The following is a 13,723-nucleotide window of genomic DNA, read 5'->3' on the forward strand; positions in this document are numbered from 1 at the left end:
TGCGAAATAGTTTGGCAAAGAGCAAGCATCTAAATAGAGAAGAAATATCCGTGATTAGTAGTATAAAGATCTGGAACTGGCGGACTAATATATTATGATGAATGCGTTGTAGAAATCATGAGTTCTGTATGAAGTCTATTTCAGTACTCACCATTCATGAATTATACCTTTAGCGTATATAGTTATTTAATATTATTATAAGGTCATTATACACGTCTCATATTTTTAATCAAATATTATATCGAAAACTATATATAGCAAACCATGCAAAAATCGCGGGTTCGATTCCCACAAGCCAATTTTCAGCTTACCCGATTGGTGACTCAGAGCAGCAATATTCATTTTATATAATATATCATTTTACCTTTCTGCAATAATCGAAAAGATATACTGCCATATTCGTAGCGTCTTCTGGCCTGCAGTACTCATCTTCTAATTTTGCAAAACTTGGCAGGAATAACAAAACAAGAAATCGTCCGGGAAAGTTTCTTGTCCTAATGAAACGCAACATTTTGTCTTACAACCGCATTAGCAACATATGTCGGAGTACAATTATATCAACAATTTAATGTCCATATATTCAATTTTTTTTCGTTGCCTTTCTCAATCGACTGGATAGCATTTCACGTCGTTACCCCTTGGGTTGTAATTTACATGTGGACTATCACGGAAACTCAATAACATCGTCCGTATTATAATATTGAGGACATTAAACATCCGACACTTGCTATAGCAAGATAAAAACACTTTTTTCAATTAAAATATTTTTTTAGTAATCAAAGTTTCTCTGACGGGAAATAAATTATGCCGTTTCCTATATATTTTAGTTAATTGCTGTTTGTATCTATTTCTTTTCTAAAACGCCTAAACGTCGGTTAATCGTCCTGATCTTCAATCACTTTGTTAAACATCCACAAACCGAAAGTTATGAACTGTGAAAGTCATAAAATTTCTAGCCGCGGTGTAATAATTTTCATTAGCTCACTTTTAATTTCCTATATACATATTTGATTGGTAATATTGCATGTTGGATGGAAACACGATCAATTGGAATATCATGCTCTAATTCTTAATGGCCTACTTTCACGAGACCGCATAGATTTTTCAAGCTTTTCCGAAGACCGTAAAACAACGAATTTGATTTTGTTGGCGTTTAATTAACATGGATCATGCAAGAACTCAAAACGACACAATAAACACGCTGGATTACCGTCTATAATGAAAACTACATTATTCATCATTTTAAATCCATGGGTATATGCAAGTTTATTATCAGTAATCACCCAACTCAGCAAAAAACTTGACTAAGACCTTGAAATACCCGCTTTTAGTATAAGAAGTTGGAGCTGTGCACTGCGTGAATCATATATATGGCGGGACAGGAATATGTACTTGAAAATGGCGATTGGCAATTTGTGCCTCATGGGATTAAAAAAATATTTGTAAACATTGATCTGTATAAAATAATTCCAAACTAATGTCTGTATGATCAACGATGACTGTAAAATTTGGGCATGCCCAGTCACAGTTACTTTACTTAGCTCATGCGGCTCTTCAGTAGAATCCTTTCTGGCTTTAGGCTAAATAATGTCTTTATCTTGTGGTAGATTTACAAACGATTGAAATTAAAGGAACAAGTTTATTTTAAGTATATTAATTTTTAGCTGTCCTAGTCGGGTTGCTGTCCTAAATCCTCAGCACCCTAATGGCCTTTTTAAGAGGCTTCTACCGAGAAGAGAAGCTTCCTGATGATGAGTGTAAGCATGTGAGAATAAAATTGTTTCAAAATATTTACATATTGTCATCAATAGTAAAACGGTGTTGTATACTCAAATTCTTTTGCAGGCGACGCTATGTTCGGGTTTATACAAGATGAAACACTTCCAGTTCAGAAGGAGAGAATTTTTTTGTCCCTGCCAGGATGGTGTCTTTGCCGACGTTTTCTGCAGCTTCATAAGTATGCCCGAAGTTTGTGTATGAGTTGGTATTAGAATGAGCGTTGTCGGAGATGTGAATATCATGGCCACCCCCTATTGTTGGTCCATAACTGGGATTGGCACACACGGCGTTGCCATGACTTTCGTCTTTCAATGGAGCTTTAAATGGAGCTAGGTTTTCCTTGTTGCGTAACGAGAAAATGAAAGAACCCGGAGCTTCCTTGTAGCGACTTCCTGTAATAAGTCAAAACTTTTATTAACAATTACGGGCATACATGGGATATAAAGTTCAACAGATTTTTGAAAACAACCTTTCATTCGTTTGGTAAAACTGCTGATCTACATTATAATTTCTCACTCTCATGCAATATGAACCAAACCTTATGTTAGATAATGAACATTATTACAGGTATTACACTGTATCCTGTGTACCCATGCTAAAGGAACAATCAGCTAATCAAATAATTTATGAACTGGCTAAAATTGTATTTCCCAACTTATAGTCTTTGTTCATGATCTTTAGCCATGTGTTTCTTTAATGTATAAGCATGTAGTTTTTAGGAAACAAAATATAACACTTTCTCCAAATATTAATTGTTGAAAAATGCAATGGAAGTTAGAATTTATCTCCATAAAACAGCCAAACATTTTCTGGCATATAAAATGTTCTTAGGCATAAAAATGAGAATTACTTGTGGGTTTGTTGACTTTTTTAAAATTTTTTGAAGTTATAAAGTATTATAACTGCAAAAAATTAAAAAAAAAGTCACCTAACTCACAAGTAACCATGCAGTCTTATTTTTATGCCTAAGAAATTTTTGTATTCGCCTGGTTTTGGTAAAAACAACGTGTACGACCTGTATTATAGATCTTGAAATAATGATCTTTAATTATCATTAAAGTGATTAAAATATGTCGAAATAATTATATCGTGAAGTTATGTGGAAGGACCTGTGAAATTTCACATGTAGATTTGGAACCTATGGAATTTCACATGTGTATAGTTATGTGGAAGGACTTGTGAAATTTCATAAACTATTATAACTTAAAAAAATATTGAAAAAAGTCAGCTAACTCACAAGTAATTTTCATTTTTATGCCTAAGAAATTTTTGTACTATAAATTCGTCTGATGTTGGTAAAAACAACGTGTACGACCTGTATTATTTGTATAAATCTTGAAATAATTATCTTTAATCATCATTAAAGTGTTTAAAATATATCGAAATAATTATATATATGCAGGCAGGAAATATTTTGGAAGCGTGCTCATGCAGATATGAGCCTGATCAGTATGGCGTCAGATTTGCGTCAGAAAGGCCAAAATTCCCCTATGATTTTTGCATCAAAAAGATGTCGGCGAACTTACTGAAATTGAAGGTCGAGCACTTTCCCAGGAATTTTAATATAGCTCAGAGGGAAAAATGCCCAACATGCGGAGAAAAGTCCAGCAACTTAAAGTGTATTTAATCATAAGATCGACCAGTACGGTTTCTACTAGTACCGTCATTTACAATAATTTACACAAACCTGCATAATGATAAAAATACAGACAAAAAACATGATTTTCAAAATAAGTGTAAAGTTTGTAAGAAATCGAGTTCGATTTAATGCACAGAAATGGTGGTAGTCACTTAATATATGACTTATCGAATATCATATTTTCTTTGCTTGACATATTTTCGTTGCCCGTATAATTAAAATGCAACTCTCTATTCTCGACGTATCTTCATTATAACATTTACCCACATGCCTTCTAATTGTCGACCACATGTGCTCGTCAATGCAACCAACGTTTAAAGGTCAAATCTCAAAAGTGATGCGCCTGATATATACGTAGTGCATTAATTATATTTTAAGGAACTATTACCATCTTATTCGAACTTTATGCTTAATATCGAAATAATGCTATGTGCTATTCGTTGTTTGAAAAATTAAGAAAGACAGGATTTTAGGGCTCAGTATATTATATGCAAGCTTGCGCAAAATATTCTCACACGAACCACTTAGATTGGAAATCTACGCCATATAAATGCACTAATTATTTTAATTTGAACGTTATTAATTTTAATAATGGTGATTTACTAGGATTTTCTGAAAGTGATAAATTTTTAAATACCGATGTTCTGATAGGAAGCCCAGACTTTGATTTGCTCGTTTGTAACACACGCAAGACAAAGTTGCGCTGCCCACAGTGTTATTAGCAGTCTTACTGTCGCGTTCCGGACGTGACTGTCTAAATTATTTATTGTGTATCAATGTGCGATGAAACTACATTAACCGAAAAGTTATACAGAATTAGTATGAGCTATAGGAACTTATACTATAAGTTCAGATCTGAAGAAAAAAGGTTACCTATCTATTGCCTCCTAATATCTATAGTACAATAGAAAAAATCGTAGAAAAAACAAGGCGAAAACCATAAACAAACTAAATCTCAAAACTGTCCAAAACGTACGTTCCGTTGTCATAGCAATGGCTGAGTAGTGCCTTTGCAGATATTATCCAGGGCTTATATCACACTTACCTTCCCAAGACTCTGTAACGAAGAAACCAAAGATATATTCACCAACTTTTATGAAGGTAACAGTTGGTTTCTTGTGATCACATCTTGTGTGGAATGTAGCTGCTGCCCATCCGTCTCTACTTGCGCGCCAACAAAGCAATGTATTATAGCTTCTTCCAATCCATGTTTGTAGCAAATTTTGATATAAGTGAAGTATTCCAGAGAGTATCGTGGATTCAGAGAAGAGGCCTGTAACTAAAGAAAATTTTAATCCAGTTGACTTGATTTGATTTTTGCAAGATTTATCAGGAGTGGCGAACACAGTCTAAAGGGGGGGTAAATTCGTTTCATCGTATTTTAGCTTTCCGTGTAGACTTCCGTGGCTAACGCTTGTGCTTGTGAAGCGCGATGGTTTTAAAATTGATAGCATGGTTAATAAAATTATTTAAAATGACTCGCTCAAAATAAATGGGCATATTTGCCCCTCGCTCTCGCTCGTAAAAAGGGGCCGGGAAGCTGCACCTGCTGCCTCCCTTCCATTCTCCTGTTTCGGCGCCCTGTGCATAATTAGCAATTATTGAATGAGGTTGAACATGATATGAAGAATTATCAAGCCGAAGTTTGTCATTATCAACCGAAGCCGAAGGCTGAGGTTGATAATGACAAACTGAGACTTGATAATTCTTCATATCATGTGAAAACCGAATTCAATAAATGTTTTATTAGTTATTTAAAAGAACGAACATGTATTCCTCAAAGTTGCCGAACCTTTCACTTGAGGAAGCCATTGTGTTGATGTCTTCGCCATTCGTGTGACGTCAAACGTGGGATACGACTATTTAATATTCATTTTTTGTAAACGTACGTTCTGATTGGTCGATTTGTACCACGTGAGTGAATTTTATATAGCAACAACGCCACGGCAGTGCCGTTATAGGATTTATTCTACGATCAAAATGGCGGCAATAAACAAAAAATTGCCGACCTTAGTTAAGAAGAAATTAATGTAATTATAGATGAATCCACACTGAAAAATACTAAACAGGCAACTGGTTAGGGTGTTTTAGTATTTAAAGGCAAGCATGTGTTGTTTATTTAAGTTTTAAAATGATATAAAGTCTTTACGAGTTTACTCAAAATGAATATTAAAAGCATTAAAGCACTCTTTGTTTGTGTATTATCGGGTTTTACATGCACTCGTTCAAAAACAAGGAACTCGAAGTTCCATACTGCACTCGGCTTCGCCTTGTGCAGTATTTAACTTCTCGTTCCTTGTTCGTGAACTCGTGGATGTAAAACCCCATAATGCACTCACAGAGTGCTTTAATCCTAAATTATCACACTAAAAAAATTTGTATCACACGTTATGACGTCACACGTTGTATATGACGATTTCACATATGGCTATTAGCCAATGACAGACTGTGAATTATTTTAAATAAATAATAAACTTAATTTACTCCATGTTTTAAGGACTTAGAACAATCACAAAGTGAAGTTTTTATTTATTGTTTTATCCGTAATTTGTTACTTGTTGGTATAAAATATATCTTCCTATATTTTGTATGTCAAAGGGGGTCAGGGGTGTGAATTTTCGTCTGAGACGAGACTCCCCTGGTTCCGCCGGCCTATAGTTTTTATAAAATATTGAATAAAAGAATAGAAAATATAAATGAATGGAAATGAAAAGAAAGACAACACTTTTTTCCGGAGATATCAAGCCAAGAATGCAGATAAATTAAACCATTCCACTACCATCACGCATTTATACTTTTCGCCCTGATATATCAACCTCGTAGTTATCGCACTAGTTCTGATCAAGAATCAAAATCACGCTAAAACACTTCACTCACTATATTCACAAAGATTCCCTTCGTATTTTTCTTCACATCTACACTTGTAAGGATCTGATCCAGGTCCATCGTTAAGATCAATGACTGTTTTTCCTCCATATTTACAGTTCTTCATTTTACTGCAAGGCACCTTTGAAAAATTGGTTTGTATTTTAACTATCAAATTTTTTATCAGATGCAGCATTGAAAAGAAAAACTTTCAATCTAATGCATTATAACTTCACAGCTATGTAAAGATTATATAGCTGTGGGTGCTATATATAAATATTATAAAATAGCTATGGGTATACCAATATACTTTAAGGGTTCAAGTCATTGGTGTAATAATTATATTCATCAGAATATTGCTTGCAGCACCTGCTGCTGTAATATAAATTCGATCAGTCGACTTAAAAGCGGCACTTTTAAAATCAGAACGTGGGAACGCTTTCTGTTTGTGAATAATTTAATAGATATAATAAATCACTTCGATAATTTATGGCATTGCGCGTGTGCTCATAAAAAAAGAAAAGCAATTTATTTACCTTCCTTTGCCCAAGCAAATGATAAAACACCCAGCCTTTGTCGTCTATGTTGCAATTGCTCAGGTTGTAGTTCAGAGCGTGTGCTAACTGACAGTTCGAGTTCGTTTTCTCAAGCATATTCTTAAAGTTATACCCAACACAAAAAGGTTCCTGCAAACATTTCTGAGCGCAGCTGCTCGACAAACTGTATGTGGCTTCAGATATGCGAATAGTTTTTGGTACAGAGCAGGCATCTAAAATTACAGGAGAAATATCCGTTGATTAGTTTACATTGCTTTGAACTAAGAAATATCATCGCCTGGTAAATCGGTAAGGCAAAGTTTGAACGAATGTTTGAGAAACATAAACCTATATAATTAATTTCCCAAATGTGCGTTTTACAAAAGGACATGCACATTTACCTACGATTTATTTCTTTAACATAAGGATCTGGAACAGGCGGACTAATAAGCTGAATGCGTCGCAGAAATCATTAATCATGAGTTCTATATGAAGTCCATTTCACTACTCACCATGCAAGAATTATAGCTTTAGCGTATAACTAGTTATAACCTATATTTACACACGTCTCATATTCTCAATCATATATTATATCATGGACTAGCAAACCATGCCATGGTCGCGGGTTCGATTCCCACCGTGGTCAAGCTAATATTCAGCTTACCCGATTGCTGACTCAGAGTAGCAACATCACAATATTCATTTCATATATTATATCATATTGTACCTTTAAGCAATAATCGAAAAGATATTGCCATATTCGTAGCGTCTTCTGGCCTGCAATACTCATCTTCTAATTTTGCAAAACCTGGCAGGAATAACAGAACAAGAAATCCTCCGGGAAAGTTTCTTGTCATAATGAAACGCAACATTTTGGCTTACAACCGCATTAGCAACATATCTCGGAGTACAATTTTATTAACAATTTAATGTCCCCTATACAATTTTTTCTATTAGCTTTCACAATCGACTGGATTGCATTTCACATCGTTACCGGCCCCATGGATTGTAGTTAACGTCTGGAGTATCACAGAAACTCAATAATATCGTCCGTATATAATATTGGCGTTATTAATTGTAACTTCCCTCAGTTGCTATAGCAAGGTCAAAACACTCTTTTCAATTAAAATATTTTTTTAGTAATCAAAGTTTCTCTGGCGGAAAATAAATTATACCGTTTCTTATATATTTCAGTTTATAATTGTGGTTTGTATCTTTCTTTTCTAAAACGCCTAAACGTCGGTTAATCGCTCTGATCTTCATTCACTTGGTTAAACATGCACAAACCGAAAGTTATGAACTCTATAAAAGTCATAAAATTTCGAGCCGGTGTAATAATTTTCATTAGCTCACTTTTAATTTCTAATAAATATTTGATTGGTAATCTTGTATGCATGTTTAGTGACGGAAACACGATCAATTGGAATATATCATGCTTTAATACTTATAATGGCGTTTTTTTGACCAGACCGCGAAGATTTTTGAAGCTTTTCCACATTTTTACATCATAAAGTCTAGTACGGCGAAAGACCATAGAAACAAGCCAGAGAAAGTAGAAACACAAAAACGAATTTGATTTTGTTGGCGTTTAATTAGCAGGCACGCAGGAACTAAAGACGACACAATAAACACGCAGGATTACCGTATAATGAAAACACATTATTCATAATATTAATTCCATGGGTATATGCAAATTTATTATCAATAATAACCAAACTAAACAGAAAACTTGACTAAATCCTTGTAATACACGCTTTTAGTAAAATAAGTTGTGGGCATGCAGTGCATTGCGTGTATATAGCGGGGCAGGAATATGAACTTTAAAATGACGATTGGCATTTTGCGCTTCATTCCCATTAAAAAGAATTGATATTTGCAAACGTTGATCTGTATAACACAATTCCAAACTAAAGTCTGTATGAACAACTTTGTTGCTATGCGATGACTGCAAAATTTGGGCATGCACAGCGATTACATGCAAATTGCGATTACATGGACAAATGATGCAAATTTTATCCCACCTAGCCGAGTTGGCCCGGCTGTCAACATCGCCCAAGTGAGTTGACCGGTTTTCCAATGTTCTGCTCTTCATCACAAAAACATTGGAATTCCACCTGTTCAAAAATTGGATTACAAAAAATAACTCCATCCATAAAGTGGAGCTTTGAAAAACACGACTTTGGGCTGAAAAAGTAAAGTATTGTAAGTAAAATGCAGGAAAAGACAGCTACAGTACACTATAACCTTTTGGTCATGAGGTATTAACTAGTGCACTACTGAGCCAACTTCATTCAGTGCCATGAACCTGGTTGTTCAAATAACGTAATTTAATTGTTCATCACAATCGTATACTACAAGAAAAGAGCTAGCTGAAGAGATTTTCAGTGTGGAATGTGATAATTATCAATGTCCAGAAGAGGACTAACGAACAACTTGTCAAAATTAAGCTAAATGAATTAATAGAACCTAGCCATGTGACGAATTTCAAAAATTGATAGTTCATAGCTTTCCTCTCATAGCTTTCTAGCATGTGCAATGTGTACTCAGGACCGTAGCTAGACCGCTTAATTGGGGGATGTATATTCATAATTATATTGATTTTTATATACCGTACCGGAACAATAGCGCTCAAAAGAAATCAGTGATGCGCCTAATATACGTAGTGCATTATATTTTAAGGAACTATTACCATCTTTGAACACTCATTCATTAATAATGGTGATATAACTAGCATTTGCTGAAAGTAATAAAATTTTAAATACTGATGCTCTGATAGGAAGCCCAGACTTTGATTTGCTCGTGTGTCACAAACGCAAGACAAAGCTGCGCTGCCGACAGTGTTATTATCAGTCTTACCATCCGAAGACGCTGTAACGGAGATACCAAAGATATATTCACCAACTTTTATGAAGGTAACAGTTGGTTTCTTGTGACCACATCTTGTGTGGAAAGTAGCTGCTGCCCATCCATCTATACTTGCGCGCCAACCAAGCAATGTATTATAGCTTCTTCCGATCCATGTTTGTAGCAAATTTTGATATAAATGAAGTATTCCAGACAGTATCGTGGATTCAGAGAAGAGGTCTGTAGCTATAGAAAATTATAATCCAGTTGACTTGATTTAAAATTTTCAAGTTTTATCAGTCACGAGCGGTAAACACAGTTTATTCGTGTAGTCAGAAGAGGGGAGGCGCTAAATTGATTTAAAATTATAACCAGAAATACGAATGTAGTCCATAAACAGGTATTCCGAAACGATACGAGACCAAAGGAAGGCAAAAATTCGTTTTATCGTATTTCAGCTTTCCGTAAAGACTTCGGTGTCTAACGCTTGTGTTTGTGAAGCGCGATGGTTTCAAAATTGAGAGCATGATTCAATATTTAGAATGACTCTCTCAAAATAAATGTGCTTATTTGCCCCTCGCTCTATGTAGCTCGTTCTACTACCATCACGCATTTATACTTTTCGCGCTGATATATTAAGCTCGTAGTTATCGCACTAGTTCTGATCAAGTATCAAAATCACGCTAAAACGCTTCGCTCACCATATTCACAAAGATTTCCTTCGTATTTTTCTTCACATCTACACTTGTAAGGATCTGATCCAGGTCCATCGTTAAGAGCAATGACTGTTTTTCCTCCATTTTTACAATTCTTCATTTTACTACAAGGCACCTATGAAAAATTGGTTTGTATTTTAATGGTCTAACTATCGAATTTTTCATCACATGCAACATTCAAAAGATAAACTTTCAATCTAATGCATTATAACTTCACAGCTATGTAACTGAATAAAATTATTATACAGTTGTAGGTGCTATATATAAATATTATAAATATAGCTATGTGTATTTTAGAGGTTCAAGTCATTGGTGTAATAGGTATATATCCATCAGAATATTGTTTGCAGCACCTAGCTGCTGGAATAAAAATTCGATCGATCGGCTTAAAAGCGGCACTTTGAAAATCTGTTCGTGGGAATGCTTGCTGTCTGTGAATAATTTAATAAATATAATAAATCACTTCGATAATTGAATACATTGCGTGTGCTCATAAAAAGAAAGAAGCAATTTATTTACCTTCCTTTGTCCAAGCAAATGATAAAACACCCAGCCTTTGTCGCCTATGTTGCAATTGCTTATGTTGTAATTCAGAGCGTGTGCTAACTGACAGTTCGAGTTCGTTTTCTGGAGCATATTCTTAAAGTTATACCCAGCACAAAAAGGTTCCTGCAAACATTTCTGAGCGCAGCTGCTCGACAAACTGTATGTGGCTTCAGATATGCGAATAGTTTTCGGTGCAGAGCAAGCATCTAAAATTACAGGAGAAATATCCGTTGATTAGTTTGCATTGCTTTGAACTAAGAAATATCATCGCCTGGTAAATCGGTGAGGCAAAGTATAAACGAATGCGTGCGAAAAATATATAATTAATTTCCAAAATATGCGTTTTACAAAAGGACATAATTATTTACCTATATTTTATTTCTTTAACATAAGGATCTGACAATAGGATTGTTACGCAAGGCTTTATTGTGGTTAGATATATGCATATAAAAATAGCTGTAAAAATAGGAATATTAATTGCATGACATGGATTAGTGATTGTTTTTTGCCGGAATATGCCTGAGTAAATTTAATTTTCAGCAATTCGCAATCATTAATCATGCACTTTTTCCGTTCATGTATGGATCAAATACTACAGGTATGGCGACTTGCTATACGAATATCAACCACTTAAGTGTCGATAGCCTCGAGGTTGTATGTGATTTCTACAAAATACGAAAATTAGTGCTTACGAAAATCATTTCCTACGATGGCAAACGGCTGAAATGGTGTGGAACATACTGCGACCTGAAAGTTTTTGTGAAAACCGCTCTTGGTCAACAAGGCGAATGGAGTCTGCCTGGTGGCAGTTCCAAACGATTTGTCGCATCAGCCTCAGACCTTACAATTATTTGGTACCCGGGTAAGCTCAATACCATAACATTCAAAGGGGAAAATGGTATGTTGGTCAAAGATTACTTAATACAGCTCTGTGAAGGCCTCCTTTTGGAAGGCGAACGAAATATTGTCGAACATGTGAATGAATGTGAAATCGACACGGATGACTTGGCTATTCAACTCGAAGCATTGAGCAGTAAGGTCGACGCGATCCAATCATTTATTAATGTAGAAGGTATGCCGTTGAGTTCAACCATACAGAATCTGAAGACCGAAATAACCAAGATTCATGCTGTCCTTGAAGAGGAGAAATCGAAAAATAATGTTTTAGAGAACCGTGTTTATCGCCTTCAAGAAGAACATAATGAAGTCAAGTCAAAACTGTCGATTAGAAACAATGAGAAAGTCAATAATCACTCCTTTGAGAACAATGAATCGCTCTCAAACAACAAACACCTGTCTACGGAAAATAATCATCAAGACAAAGAGCTCAATGAGAGTTGTTATGTAAATACAACTCCCCCTCCCGAGGAACAGTTAATAGATCACAGACAAAAGAATAAAACAAATACTCACCCAAAGCCATTTTTGGGCCAAGGTAAAGGTAATACGCGACTATTGGCTGACTCTCCTAAAGATGATAACGACAAGCCTCGATCGAAACAAGTTATTGACCTTAACGCGACCACAGAAAATGAGGGTCTCTCCTTTAAACGCCAGTATGAGGATTATAAACAAAGACACAAGCTGAATGATCATCACATTAAAAACAGTGTAATGTCAGGAAAACAAGTCATGTCTGCAAATCGTTCACATAAAGAAATACCTAAAGTTGATAACATGCGAATCAACCAGGTCAACGATAAAATCCGAAATGTTAATATAAACTTCGACCAGAACCAAAGACAACATATCCCTACGCGTATTACCCACCGTCCGTCAACGCGAAAACAACACATTACCCGAAAGTACAAGAAAGCGCTACAAAACACACATAGACACAGAAAGCAGGATTTTTGGTCAGGATCAAAACATCAACACCAAACAGATTGGCAAAACCACATACAACTGGTCCGCAAAGTCATGAACCCTTGAACGTTATACCACATCCAACTTCACATGTCATGATTGTACACCTGAACATCCGATCATTAAAAAACAAGTCCCATTTTATTGAAATCACCAATTTTATAAAGCTATACAATATTGACGTCCTTACTTTATCGGAAACATGGCTAAACACTACCACCAAAAACTATGAAATAGCTATCCAAGGCTACAACTTATTTAGATTGGATCGTTTGGGAAAAAAAGGAGGCGGTGTTTGCGCCTATATTCGGAATAATATAAAAGCACACATGTTGAAAGACTTATCAAGTATATCTGATTCGAGCTTTCACCAACTCTGGATCTAACTACAGCACAATAAAAACAAATCTATCATAATTTGCATCGTCTACAGAGTACCTGATTGCCCCCTCGACTGTTTCGATTCCCTATTAAAACCGAACTTTACCAGAGCGCTATTAAAGCAGAAGCCGGTAATAATACTCGGAGACCTAAACTGTAACCTGAAGAATAAAGATAGCATCGAGGGTAAAACTTTACAAACATTCATCATTGAGTTAAACTTAACACAGGTTATTGAAGACTATACAAGAGTCACGGATAAAAGTGCATCGTTATTAGATGTTATCATGTCGTCGTCTTCTTCTTTAATAGAGTCAAGTGGCGTAGTTGGTACCTGCATCAGCGACCACCTCCCAGTTTATGCTATTGTTAAATTGAAAGCTCCTAAACCACAACAATCCTTTAAAACTATTCGTAGTTTCAAGAAATATAATCCAATGGAATTTAGATCTGACCTGCTTCGTCAACATAACACATTAGACTCGATCCTCGAACACCGTCGACGTCAATGATAAGGTATTCGTCTTCGATAAGTTGTTAAAGAGCACCTT

General features: G+C 35.4%; 1 protein-coding gene across 1 annotated transcript; it reads right to left on the reverse strand.

Moving 5' to 3' along the window:
* Positions 1-1,608: 1,608 nt before the first annotated feature.
* Positions 1,609-6,936, reverse strand: LOC114539010. Its single transcript, XM_028559847.1, has 4 exons — positions 6,820-6,936; positions 6,296-6,425; positions 4,464-4,697; positions 1,609-2,171 (listed from the first exon to the last, which is right to left on the reverse strand). Exons 1-4 carry the CDS (start codon positions 6,934-6,936, stop codon positions 1,864-1,866), a joined length of 789 nt encoding a protein of 262 aa, XP_028415648.1. The 3' UTR covers positions 1,609-1,863.
* Between the last annotated feature and the right edge of the window lie 6,787 nt (positions 6,937-13,723).

The sequence above is a fragment of the Dendronephthya gigantea genome, unplaced genomic scaffold (genome assembly GCF_004324835.1).
Source record: "Dendronephthya gigantea isolate DGI-Jeju-01 unplaced genomic scaffold, DenGig_1.0 000194F, whole genome shotgun sequence".
Taxonomy (NCBI): Eukaryota; Metazoa; Cnidaria; class Anthozoa; order Malacalcyonacea; family Nephtheidae; genus Dendronephthya; species Dendronephthya gigantea.